This window comes from Phyllopteryx taeniolatus, chromosome 9 (genome assembly GCF_024500385.1).
Source record: "Phyllopteryx taeniolatus isolate TA_2022b chromosome 9, UOR_Ptae_1.2, whole genome shotgun sequence".
In the NCBI taxonomy this organism is placed as follows: domain Eukaryota; kingdom Metazoa; phylum Chordata; class Actinopteri; order Syngnathiformes; family Syngnathidae; genus Phyllopteryx; species Phyllopteryx taeniolatus.
In genome coordinates, this window is record NC_084510.1 from 21979282 (window position 1) to 21993962 (window position 14681).

General features: G+C 42.8%; 1 protein-coding gene across 1 annotated transcript in view; it reads left to right on the plus strand.

Moving 5' to 3' along the window:
- The window catches only part of grm2b (glutamate receptor, metabotropic 2b), a 33686-nt gene that overhangs the window by 16681 nt on the left and 2324 nt on the right, over positions 1–14681 (plus strand). Inside the window, exons 3-5 of the mRNA XM_061785154.1 lie at positions 7070–7907; positions 8950–10013; positions 14399–14591. Of these exons, the coding sequence (XP_061641138.1) occupies positions 7070–7907; positions 8950–10013; positions 14399–14591 (2095 nt within the window). The remainder of the gene's footprint in view (positions 1–7069; positions 7908–8949; positions 10014–14398; positions 14592–14681) is intronic.

The window sequence follows — 14681 nt, forward strand, 5'->3', positions numbered from 1 at the left end:
CGAATGAATCTTATTTTGTGTTAAAACTATTGCAAATAATTACATAAGCGTTCCAAGTCACCCAATAGTAATTTGGCATCACTGCTGAGCCGATTTTGCCAGGCATGTGACTAAAAGTATTTCGAAACAAAAATGTAATGGAAAAATACAGTAAACTAACTGCTGAGAAATTAGGGCAAAACATCGGGTCTATATTCAATAGTATAGCTTCCATGTTTCTGGAATACATTTTGGTCAACGTATTGCTGATAAGAAAGTTTTGTCAGAGCATCACGACCAAAACTGCTAATCTAATTAGCTCATAATACTCATGGCTGTGGAAATGTAATCCTTCATAACGCATCTCTTACTGAGGCGGAAGTTATGACACGGAGCAGGCAGACCAATTTTTCGGGTATGAAAGCATTGAACTGTAAAGAGCAATCTATTTGGTGTCTTTCTGGTTCTAGTGCCAAAATGAACGTGTGAGACTTTAAATAAGAATCTTCACACAAACTGCATGAATCTATATATACTGTAAATCTACCTACCTACATACCTACTGTACATACCTACCCGAATTTCCCATCGTGGCATGAATAATATACTGTACATGTATACTGTATATGACATTTTACTGTAAAATTCAAGCCAATGCTAGCTACCTGTTAAACAACAACATCCGACATGTAACGTGATTTGTCTTCTTCTTCTCAGTAAGAGCACTATGTAAGTTAATAAAAGAGAGCAACTATTTTGTATGCAGATTATTCTTTTTTTTAAAAATCAAAATGGGTACGTAAAAATGCAGTTTTACCTTTTACTTTGGTATGTTTTACAATATGTACTTTCTTGCTTTTACTCGCTGCAAGTGATGACTATTGGCACCTTCTCTGTTGGCAAGACCATTTGTCAGGTTACTTTATGGAAAAGAGCGTACGTACAAATGCAGTGTGAATGTGTAGACGTCAGTGGGCGATTTCATAGAAATCCGCAAGCCCACTGCACACACAGAAGAAGCTCTGGCGGGTGTGTGGCGTGCCTGTCTGAATCCATCACACTGACTCACTTCATGCCCTCAAGAGCCAGTAGGGAGCTGCCTGTGCCGTCTCTTGTCTTTGGGCTGTTGCAGCAGAAGGAGGTCGAATGCGTGGGTACGTGCCGATTAGGGTTAACGTCTTTAATTTCTTTGGCGACACGTGCTGCTCTGTGTTACTGGTGTCTCAGCTTGGTCATATACAGTATATGTTTACAATCATGGAAAACTCTTCATGCACCTAAAGATGGTCATGGAAATATAATAATAAATCATCCAGAGAATTACATAGCTTCCTACCCTACCTATCCACCTCTGCCTACCGACCGACTGACATACCGACCAACCTAACGACTAACCTGCGTGCCTACCTACGTACCTGCTTGCCTACTCTACTCAACCTATCTTCCAACGCTACCCATTGTACTTACCCGACCGACACAGCTACTGTACCTAACTACCTTCAACCTACCCTTGTTTTCTACCGACCTACTATCATCTACCAGTGCAGATTGTGCAGGTACACCTAATGTTGCGGCCAGTGAGTGTATAAGACCACAATGAAGAGTATTTAATATCTCTCCAGGATTAATGGCTTTCTTTCCTTGTATGGGCAGGAATGAATTATGCTAAATAAAAACCTTCTAATGGGGCTCAATCATAAGAGGGGACATTTTCTTTTATATGAGACTCATGAGGACGTCATTGTTTTGGAAGCATCCAGGCTTACAATAATGCTAGAGGGATGCATAATAAGCTTGTGTCACCAAGACCAAGACGTCTCGTGAGGCTCCATAGAAAAATGCACTTTTTAAAATGTATTTATTTTTGCTTTTTTTTTTGCCAGTTCCCTGCCTGGATTGTTTCTGTGCTTCGTCACCACAATAATGACTTGAATGTAATGTTAAGACTCTGTCAGGAGGGATGCCTAACTTTATCTTTAATGAAAGATAATCACACTTTGTATTCCGCACCACACAAATACCAGCTCAAGTAAACAATTTGTGTTAAAGGACCAATACTACTACCACTACTACTATAATACAGAAAAACAGATCAAACATGAGCCTACATAAACTAAAACACTAATACATTCATTCATTTGGAAGGAGTCTGATGAATATGTATTAAGTGCAAATGAAGCTTTCTGTCTTTGAGATTTATTTTTTATTTTTTATGCTGCTCTAGCTGGCCCTCTGGGAAAATTTGAAATCTGATTGGTTAAAGAAATAGTCCCTAAGGACTGACATGACAGTAAATAGAGTCTAAAATCTGATTGGACAAAAAAAAAATATAGAACCCACATACTGTAGTACACGTACTGGAGGCAGCGCAGCCAAGAGAAATGCTAAAAAGTAAAGACGATAGTGTTGGGAATAATTTCATACAATATCAATGAACAAATATTAGAATTTCAATTGTAAATGTAGATCATTGATTGTAATGATAGGCCAGTAGAGAAGTCTTTGCTGTTCCTAACTTCCAACCACTGAGTAATAGTCATTAATTAAATATTCAACGCTAGGTTGTGTTTTGTAAAGGCACGCTGATGTCAGACAGCAAAATTCTCCTCATTGTTTTCTCTGCCTGTGGGGCAAATTTGAAAATGGATGGTTCTAAACAAAGGGAGAGTCAAACAGCGATGCATACAGTAGATTGGGGAGGAGGGGAAGGCAAGCGAAAAGCCTGTGGTAACAGCAGAGAGACTTAAGAGCAACAAAACAGCCTGATAAAATCCTCCTCGGTGGCCATCGGGGGCGTCGTTGTTTAGCGGCGAGTCGTACGGCTCGAGCTGCTGCTGATGGGGACCCTGACAGAGTAAACAGCTTGATACTGACGAACATTCCACTGCTCCATTCACTTGAAGTGGCACTAAGCAGGCCAAATAAAATGGCATGTAAATTCGACACACCGCAGAGAACAGTAATGTTGACAAAGCTGCCAAATTTGAATGAATAAAACAAATCGCTAAGTATATAAAGTCAGCTTTCAAAACCTGAATAATAAGAGCCACCTCTCAGCTCTCAGACACTGTGGGCGTGTCGAATGCATGCGCCAAAAGGAATCAAACATACTGAGTGGGTAAAATCACATTAGGAGGCTCAACTTCAAAATGGAATGGTTATTGTGGACTATAATCATAAAAATAAGCACACGAGTAAAACTTACCCTCGTTGTTGGTGACATAATGTCTCAGCCGAACACGGTAGGAAGTAGCCCAGCTAGATAGACAGTCGGCACTGCCCCGTTCACTAGTATCAAGTTGCCCACGAAGCCATGTTGTCTCTACTGAAAGTTTACAAAACTATCCGTCATAAAATGTGCCCTGCAGAGTCGGGCGGTGATGTTGATGTTCAGCTCGCCATCTGTGTGTGTCTTCAAAAAGTCAATCCATCGCTTTTTTTATTTCCTCATTTTTTGGGAGCTTAAAAAAATCGTCACTGAGCTGTTCTGTAACTTGAGGCATCCAACGAAGACGCATTTTCAGGGTGTAACCATCGTTAGCCTGCTAACTGCAAGCTGGAGTGGTAAATGGGCCTTGTTATCGAAGCTTAGCACAGCTAACTCACAACTGAGCAGCCAAACGAAATGACGTCACTGTACTTATATAGTGCGGAAGGGAACTCGCGCTAGACAGTATACAATCCAGCCCGTGATGTCACGGATGTAGCGCCGAACTGTATTTACTGACTTTGGTTTTCTGACGTGTTCCTGAGCCCATGCGGTGATATCCTTTACACATTGATGTCGGTTTTTGATGCAGTGCCGCCTGAGGGATCAAAGGTCACGGCCATTGGTTTTCGGCCTTGGCGCTTACATGCAGTGATTTCTCCAGATTCTCTGAACCTTTTGATGATATTATGGACCGTAGATGATGAAATCCCTAAATTCCTTGCAATTGTACGTTGAGGAACATTGTCCTTAAACTGTTGGACTATTTTCTCACGCACTTGTTCACAAAGAGGTGAACCTCGCCCCATCTTTGCTTGTGAATGACTGAGCAATTCATGGAAGCTCCTTTTATACCCAATCATGGCACCCACCTGTTCCCAATTAGCCTGTTCACTTGTGGGATGTTCCAAACAGGTGTTTGATGAGCAATTGCTCAACTTTCTCAGTCTTTTTTGCCACCTGTCCTAGCTTTTTTGGAACATGTTGCAGCCATAAAATTCTAGCCATAAGTTAATGATTATTTGCTACAAACAATAAAGTTGATCAGTTTGAACATTAAATATCTTGTCTTTGTAGTGTATCCAATTAAATATAGCTTGAAGATGATTTGCAAATCATTGTATTCTGTTTTCATTTATGTTTAACACAACGGCCCAACTTCATTGGAATTGGGGTTGTAGAAACAAAACATCTGTTTAGAGCCCCTCTAAAGTGCAGTACACTGCAAGTCAATGAAGGGCCCACTTCACACACATTGTGCATGGATAGATCGAAGTGATGCCTTCAAATGGAAAACTGTTTTTTGAACATGTTGTCATTCATTCATTCATCTTCTGTACCGCTTATCTTGTGTCATTAAAAAAACAACGTTTATGACCGTACTTCTCCTGTACTGTATGTAAATGCAGGTGTCATTTCAACAAACATGTTTTCAACTTTTTAATTTACCACCTGAAAAATGTGTTCAACCACCAATAGTTTTTCTAAATAGATTTGTATAAGGGCGAGTCCGTCAGTGCCTTATTAGATCCAACAGATGGAGCTGTGGTGGAAAAAAAAAACATTTTACATTAAATACAGGGTATTAAATAATTGTTTTTTAGACTTTTTTTTTTAAACATGATTAGTTCATATTGTTTTTGTGTTCCTCATTTTTCCGCTGTTTGAGTTAGTGGAGATCCCTGCCCCAGGTTGCCAAGGAAACAGCATAGTGTGTTTGTGTGACTACTCATTGACAATTGTTTGATTGCGCTTTAGGGCACAAATGAATGTCCTCCATGAATTGTGCTGAGCAACAAGTGGCCATGAATACATGACCTGGATTGGTGGTCTGTCGGAAGAGAAACGGGAATTATTTTTTATTTTTCAAAAGGATGTGATTGCAGTTTTCCCCTAATGCAGCAGGGGTGGACTTACAGTACTATCAGGCAAACACAGGCAATTGCTCGGTGCAATGAGATTTCCAGGGCCCCCAAATGAATCAAATAAGCTGATTGATAAAGTTTTCTTCAATTTAAAGCAATTAGCATTGTTTGAGTCTTAATTCAAAATAATACATCGAAATGTTTAATCTATTAAGATCTTCTTGAGTGCTCCCCCTTCCTTCTCATGCAATGGACTATTCCATCTTCTTACTGTGAATGTACAGACTTGATTAAAGAAGAGAGTAGAAAAACAAATTTGTTGGCACGATGGGAGGAAAACAAAGTTTTTAAAAAAATCAAAACTACCGAAGTTTTCAACCTTTTTCACGGTGCCTCCGAATGTGCGTAACCAACTACGAGATCTAGTGACTCTTGCCAGTTGCATTAGCGCTGCTAGTCACGTCAGCCGATGAGGATGCAGTTGAGATCAAATGAACGGTGACACGAGTGATGTTTTTTCCCCACAAAGATGTGGTTATTAAAGCGGTAGAAAATTAAAACATATTTAATGGGAATTAATTTTCTTGTCAATTACAGGAAATGTGTTGAGATGATTCACTTGTTAGATACTAATTATCAAGAAGGATTATAAGGACTTTATTTATCTCAGAATATAGGAGAATTTTCTCAAATCCACACTTTGAAGTTGATGATAGACATTAATATTCAAAATCTTTGCAGTACACAGATGTGGAGGGGCCCATTACTGGGTTTGCCTTGGGCCCCCAAATGACTAAATAACCCCCATAACGCAGCCGACATAAGTGGTTGGTGATCCACATACAGTATTGGTATGTTGTAATAGACTAATAACTGAATGTCCATTTTCTTTTCTTTTTTCACACTTTGTTTTTGCATCTTACAACTTGGCAGTTCTGTCTTACATGATGTTGTGTTAAGAAGCTGTTATCTGGAAAAACAAAAACAAGCAGTAACTCCCCACTGTGTAGTGCAGGCCCTGCATCAGGAGGCGTGTACACAGATAAACGGTATTAAATTCCATGCAAGTCCTGTGCCTCTTAGTTGAAATTAATGTGGACGCGGAGACCAAAATAGTTATCGCGGGGGCCAAAATCCAAATGAACAAATGCTAATGTCTCTCTTTTGCACGAATAGGCAGCTCCTTGCAAATAAATGTCCCCAAGTGGACAATTCCCACAAGGATTTTGCAACCTAAATGAAGACAAGTATTCAATACATGTGAGAGAAGCCACAGACAGGTCATAAAAGCCTACAAGTAAAACCTATTTTGACAAGAAATTTCATTTGCCTCTGAAATAGCATAAATATGTTGAAAAGGGACTATGGTGCTACATCAGATCATGTCGTAACAATATCCCAGATTTTGTCAAAAAGTGGCTTTACCTAAAACAGTGTTTCCCAGCCTTTATTATGCCAATCTTTTATGTCATGGCACATCACCAAACAAAACGTCACATAGAGTATATATACTGAAATAGTTTGTCTCAATTTACTCGCAAATTTACTTACTCAGTGTGAATCTGGGCCTGTTTATTTAAACACAAATCTATTATTCTGTGATATGAATTGCAACAGGTAGACACAGGTTATTTGAACCTTCAGCTGGTGGAAGAGTATTTAAACTTTCTGCCTGTCATTGCACGTTGGCATTGATGGACAAACAAAGGCATTATTTGTAATAAATAAATTATAATTTCACTGACACAAAGAGATGCCCTCAAATATAAAAAAAAACGAAGGTGGATAAAAACAGTGACTAGTCAAGTTTTTCAGCAAATAACAGAGGCCAGGTTCCCAAAAAAAGAACAGGTGGGGGGGAAACTGTATATGACATTAAAATGTTCAGCATTTACCAGTTTTTACTGGAGAAGAGCATAAGTGGGAATGTTTGACACTTTTCATTACTCCAGTGACCCCAATGAGACTGCAGTGAACAAGATCCATACAGTAAACCTCCTTTCGTTTCTCTGTCAAGGTGGCCAACCTCCTGCGACTCTTCCAGATTCCTCAGATCAGCTACGCCTCCACCAGTGCCAAGCTAAGTGATAAATCCCGCTATGACTACTTTGCCCGCACCGTGCCTGCAGACTTCTACCAGGCCAAAGCCATGGCGGAGATCCTGCGCTATTTCAACTGGACATACGTGTCCACTGTCGCTTCTGAGGGCGACTACGGTGAGACGGGCATCGACGCCTTCCAGGAGGAGGCCCGCTCTCACCAAATCTGCATCGCCACCTCGGCCAAGGTGAGTCGCTCCATGAACCGCCAGGGCTTCGAGAACGTGATCCGCTCCCTGCAGCAGAAGTCCAACGCCAAGGTGGTCATCATGTTCACCCGCAGCGAGGATGCCCGGGAGTTGCTGGTGGCTGCCGCTCGCATGAAAGTCACCTTCATTTGGGTGGCCAGTGACGGCTGGGGGGCGCAGGAGAGCGTGGTGAGGGGCAGTGAGACGGCAGCGGATGGTGCTTTCACCATCGAGCTGGCCTCCTACCCGATCAGAGAGTTTGAAGACTATTTCACTAAACTGAACCCATACACCAACACCAGGAACCCGTGGTTCAAAGAGTTCTGGGAGCACCGCTTCGGCTGCAGCCTCCAGCAACACGGATGCAGCGACCGCAGCCTCCGAGACGGCACTTTTGAGCAGGAATCCAAGATCATGTTTGTGGTCAACGCGGTCTACGCCATGGCCTACGCGCTGCACAACATGAGGCAAGCCGTGTGCTCCAACGCATCCAAGGTCTGTGAAGCAATGAAACCAGGCAACGGCAAAAGGTTCTACAAGGAGTTCATCCTGAAGACCAAGTTTGAAGGTGAGCAAAGGAATTTCAAATCAAATACTTTCTTCAAGCAACACAAGGCTTCCACTAACAACATGGCTGTGAACAGAGAGGAGCTAGTTTGCCCAAGCACAGTCAGTGTCACGGAGTCAGTCGTGCTAAACATTGCCAAAGACATATGTAGCAAACACAGTGATTTCATAATGTGTTGGAAACTTTTAACCCGAGGTATATGCTTCCAAGCCGCGAATATTTTTCAGAAGTTGTCTTGCCTCACCTGTACACATCTACATGAGAAAAGAGTGTGAAATACCTAGAAATGCTGCGCGCATGCAGGGATATCAGATTTATGTAATACATCACAATCATATCAGAGCTTTTAACTCGCCCAAAACTGAGATAGTGAGGAATAATTGGTTTGGTGTTTTTGTTTTATTTGCGTGACATATAAAGTTCTGCACTTTTTTAGAAAATGATATACAACATAGTAATTTATTGCAAAATACTTTGCGGAACCCCAAGTTATGGTTAATGGACCCCCGGGGTTCCCTGTACCCTAGGCTGAGAACCACTGGTCTAACATGATTTATGGCATGTGGTTATGTGAACTAATTGTTTGGCTGTATTTAAATTAAATAGTTCAAGTGATCCAGTTTCAATTTTTTTTCTCTCCCATGTGGCCCAGAAAAAGACGCATGGAATCGGATATCCTGAAATCCGAGTCCAGCCTCGATCATATCACAGCACAAAATATCAGATATATCTGCCAGCGTGACCACAGTGTAAGCGGTCAAATCCATGGAAGCAAACAAAATGCATCCAGAACATTTATGCTCACACATCTACCCAAACAACACAAGGCTGTAGTTGTAAGTAAAGCAAAAGCTCGGAGGTGCATAGGAGATTAGACAGGGGTGTTTTAAGGGCCTCAAAGGATTGTAGGTTGGTCCAAAACAAGTCTTGTGTGGCGTCACCATGATGTTTTTTTTATGAAAATGCATTTCACTGTAATTCAGATGTTAAAACTTCTCAAGCAAATGACTGACCATCTAATTTTTCTTTGGTTTCCTTCCAGCTCCCTTTCGACCCGTCGACACAGAGAATATGGTGCGCTTCGACTCGGTTGGCGACAGCATCAGTCGCTACAACATCTTCCACTACCACAAAGACGACGGGAAGTTCGTCTACAAGAAGGTTGGCTACTGGGACCAGAACCTGACCCTGAACACCACCCTGGTAAGCTGGCGCGGCCTGGCGCCGCCCACCTCCCAGTGTAGCGACCCCTGCAGGAAGAACGAGGTGAAGAGCATGCAGCCCGGGGATGTGTGCTGCTGGATCTGCATCCCCTGCCAACCCTATCAATACCTGCAAGACGAATTCACGTGTGCCGACTGCGGCTTCGGCCAGTGGCCCCTGGACAACCTGACAGGCTGCTACGATCTGCCCGAAGAGTACATCCGCTGGGAGGACGCGTGGGCCATCGGGCCCGTTACCATCTCCTGCTTGGGAATAATGTGCACCTTGTCGGTGGTGGGTCTGTTTTTCAAGCACAACGAGACGCCCGTGGTGAAGGCGAGTGGACGTGAGCTCTCCTACATCCTCCTTCTGGGAGTCCTGATGTGCTACAGCATGACCTTCATCTACATTGCCAAACCTTCCACTGCCGTTTGCACCCTCCGCCGATTGGGCCTGGGCACGTCGTTCGCCATGTGCTACTCGGCGCTCCTCACCAAGACCAACCGAATCGCTCGCATCTTCAGCGGCGTGAAGGACGGCGCCCAACGACCGCGCTTCATCAGCCCGGCCTCCCAGGTGGCCATATGCGGAGCCCTCATCTCCTGCCAGCTGCTGGTGGCTGTCATCTGGCTGCTGGTGGAGGTGCCCGGCGTGAGGAAGGAGGTGAGCCCGGAGCGGAGAGACGTGGTCACCCTGAAGTGCAACAGCCGGGACACCAGCATGCTCATGTCACTCACCTACAACTGCGTCCTCATCGTCCTCTGCACGGTCTACGCCTTTAAGACGCGGAAGTGCCCGGAAAACTTCAACGAGGCCAAGTTCATCGGCTTTACCATGTACACCACCTGCATCATCTGGCTCGCCTTCCAGCCCATCTTCTACGTCACGGCCAGTGACTACAGGGTAACTATTTTAATCACGTGCCACATTGTAGTTGGGCCATTCCACTGAATAGGTGCCATTTGTATCCCCAGGAAGTAAAATATACTGTAAGTAAAAAAAAATGTGTCTAAGTGAGTGAAAATGGTGAAAAGAAGCTGACAAATTAAAACTGAGGCCATCTTAAGTAGGGCTGGAAAAAATATTGAATAACTTCAAAAATAGGTTGATGCAGAATTTTTGCCTCATAGCTCAACCGGGACCAAAAAAAAAAAAAAAAAGGTTCTGTCCGGAACTGTGTCTGCACCACCTGAGACAATGTTTCATGCAGACATTTATTGCAGACGGACCCAGTGTTGGGTCACTGATAAACTGCCAAAAAACGACAGAGCATATGTAATTGTTTTTCACTATTAGATGTGGACTGTTCATATTACTTGAGTCCTCCACAACATATCTATAGGATAATCAATTCTAAAAAGATTCGATCGTGACAGCCCTAGTCTTGAATGCTGATTGGCTCAGCCATGCAATAAATCCCTCCCTCGGTCTAGTCAACTAAATGGCTTATGTATTTTTGTCATGCATTCTTGCATAATTATCACACTGAAAACAAACACTTTCACATCATATTTTATCATTCACACACTCAATGACACATTTTTTTTTCATGTTCTAAAGTTGAGAAAGTTGGTGCGAAAATGTAAAGATAGATTTCATTAAAGATGGATTAATCCAACAGTGACTCATCCATCCATCCATCCATCCATTTTCTACCGCTTATCCGGGTCGGATCACGGGGGCAGTAGCTTTAGCAGGGACGCCCAGACTTCCCTCTCCCCAGCCACTTCATCCAGCTCTTCCAGGGGGATCCCGAGGCGTTCCCAGGCCAGCCGAAGGACGTAGTCTCTCCAGCGTGTCCTGGGTCGTCCCCGAGGTCTCCTCCCGGTGGGACGTGCCCGAAACACCTCACCAGAGAGGCGTCCGGGAGGCATCCGAATCAGATGCCCCAGCCACCTCATCTGGCTCCTCTCAATGCGGAGGAGCAGCGGCTCTACTCTGAGATCCTCCCGGATGACCAAGCTTCTCACCCTATCTCTAAGGGAGAGCTCGGACACCCTCCGGAGGAAACTCATTTCGGGCGCTTGTATCCGGGATCTTGTTCTTTCGGTCACGACCCACAGCTCATGACCATAGGTGAGGGTAGGAACGAAGATCGACCGGTAAATTGAGAGCTTCGCCTTTCGGCTAATCTCCTTCTTTACCACAACGGACCGATACAAAGTCCGCATTACTGCAGACGCTGCACCGATCCGCCTGTCGATCTCCCGTTCCGTTCTTCCCTCACTCGTGAACAAGACCCCAAGATACTTGAACTCCTCCACTTGGGGCAGGATCTCATCCCCGACCTGGAGAGGGCATGCCACCCTTTTCCGACTGAGGACCATGGTCTCAGATTTTGAGGTGCTGATTCTCAACAGTGACTCAAAAGGAACAAATAGACAAAATTTGCATGAATGTGGTGTACAACTGCACTGCCTCATACAGTTTGCTGTTTCTAATGGTTTGCTTATTTAATTTACCGAAATGACAAGGACAAAATGTTTGAAACACAATAACTTTGGGTTGCAATATTATCAAATAAAGTGGACAATATATAAAATGGGTGCCCTTTTCACAGTTGCAGAACTCACATTATGCAAGAAAACCAGTGTTGAAAATTAGTGAAGCGGCATTCATATGCTAAATTCTGAAATACATATTACTATTATTCTCTCGCCCTCCTACAATAAACATTGTCTTTATTTATCCATACATTGCATCATTATTGCATAAGGTTAATCACTTGATTGATAAAACATCCATCCATTTCATCCATGACCTCAGAACTCTGTGGCAGATGTGTAAAATCTATTATTGATTAAATGTGGAGCGCTTTTGGTAATCACTCTTCTTCCTCTTCAAAATCAGTTTTCCTGATTTTATTTATTTTTTTTTTTTGGGGGTGATGGGAGGGGGGGGCTTGTCACAATTGCAAGTTACTTAGTTATAATTACGTGGGGCAGCTTGCTAGCCAGAGGCTAGCGCCTCTCGTCGCTGCGTGGAAGCCCCGTGATGAAAACGTGGGACGGATTCCAGCCACCGGAAGCATTAAGTGGATATATTTTTGCGGCTCAAACATGTAGGGACGTGTAGTCATACTGTAGCAAAATTGCTGGACAAAGTCACGTCAATTTTTCCGCATTCAGCGGACACGCCAACAGCGTTTCAGAACGAAGACAACGGATTGATTTTTCAAGATTTGAAAGCCTCATTTTATAAACTGTAGTTTGCAATTTATTTAACTCATTAATACTAATTTAGCAGGCTTCTTAACAGTACTCTTCTTTGTGGCGTGTCAGATTTAGAAGACATTTATTTTCGCTTTACAGGTACCTAAAGGAACAATAAAAAAAAGAGGCTATTGGCTGCATACGAATCAAGTGAAGCAAAATAACCAGCATTCTTTGCTGAATGTTACTTTTCTCCAACCTGCAGTATTTTTTCCAGGTGAAAGTTGAAATGTGTGAGGGCTCCGCTCGTGTATGTTTTGGACGTCTTGGGGAGTCTATATTCATTTCATGCTTTGCGTCTTCAAATAGAAGTTCTTGAACTGCGGTGCTATCCGGTGGCGTGGGAAGAAATGGTGCTCAAGCACATGACCCCAACAGTCAGCTCATATTAGAGGCTGAAGCATGACTAACATGCCCCTGACTGTCCATTACAACTAAATGTGAATAGCATTCTTACCCATGTTTACCTGCACATACTGCAACTACATGCAGTTAACATTCATGCTTGAATAACAAAAATGGAAATATAAGGACAAAAGGCCTGAAAGGTGCAGACTTGATTGCTAATCCATTGGTCTACATTGCATTAGTATGTGTGGAACAAACTGGTGTTATACGTTTCTTGAGTTCATTGCATAATTGCCCTCGAGAAAGGCATTGAACCCCCCCCCCCCCCCCCCCCCCCCCACACACAAAGGCTTCAGGGTCTGACACTGTAATTCAGCCCCCTTACTCTGACATCACAGACCTCAGTGTACATTGAATTTGCCCTTAGGGGGCAAGCAAAGGACTTAATTTATTAATCCATACTACTATGTATTTACTTATTGTGATTATAATTATTATATTGTATATCAATCACTAATGTGTATTATTATTATTATTATAGTAGTAGTAGTAGTAGTCGTAGTAGTAGGAGTAGTAGTCGTCGTTGTAGTAGTCACATATACACTCACAGACTGTAGTTTGTTACAACATGACTGAATATATTAAATATTGCCGTGCGATTGGCTGGCGACCAGTTCAGGGTGTACACCGCCTAGGCTCCAGCACGCCCACGACCCTAGTGAGGGTAAGTGGTACAGAAAATGGATGGATGGAATATTAAATGTTATATACCGTATAATTAATAACTCTATCATATTTGTTATGCTAATATGCACTGTATACTTTTTAAAAAATGCATTATATATGTACTTTGTTTTTGGGGTGTAAAGTATATTAATTATAAGTACATTCGGAAAATATTCAAATTTATTGGTCATTATCTTGTGGAAAATGTTGCAAATAATATGAGCAATCTGAATTTTCTTAATAAAAAATATTTCAATTTCAACAGTATCAGTTTTTTTCATTTATACATACAATTTATAGATCACAGTGGATCCATATACTGTGTTTAATATTTATAAAGCAATTTAAGATCTAGAAAGCATTTGAAATTTACATAAATATCTGAAACTCTTGACAACCTCAACTGACCAATACAAAGCAAAGTGGGAACTATTCAGAAAGTGGGTGCAGTTGTCCCCCTGGCATCTTTTAGCCTTCACAAGTGCATCGATATCAGGTGTTTCAAGTCATCCGTGTGATCTCTCGTGGACAAAATTAGCAACAACAGCTCCTTTTATTGAAAACCCGTAATGGGTTCTCTTGGACACCACCCAACGGGACGGTTCTGGCCTGCGGACCGTACGTTTGACACCCCTGTTTTCTGTTTTGTTTGACTGATGGGCCAACATTTCTGCAATGACATTAATTGAATAGAAGACTCCCTAACATGATGTTATTAACTACAGAACGTTCTGTTATTCATTTTTTTTTAAATGTTATCAAGATGTAAATGGGTACTTCCAAGAATAGACTGGGAAAAGCGCCCTAAACAGTTGAAGATTTCCCTGTGCAGGCTGTATTTAATTGCTGATTTAATTGGCCGGTGGACTAATGAATTCCTGGTTGCTATGTGATAATGGGGGGTGCTGGCAACAGGGATGGTGCATTCAAGTGATCCCTAAGGAGAAGGACATGTTGAATACACCGAACATTCACCGTGTGCCATCCCGTGTGTCCTGGCAGGTCCAGACCACCACCATGTGCATCTCTGTCAGTCTGAGCGGCTCTGTGGTCCTGGGCTGCCTCTTCGCTCCCAAGGTCCACATCATCCTGTTCCAGCCTCAGAAGAACGTGGCCTCGCTTCGGGTCACAGCCAACCGCTTCAGTGCCACCGTGTCGGCCTCCGCATCCGCTCCCAGTTCCAGTTACTCCAAAGGTGCCCGCATTCAGCTGACCATTAACTCCATCAAACGTTCCTCATATATACACTACACTACGTACGGGCACGTGCACACATAGCCAATAG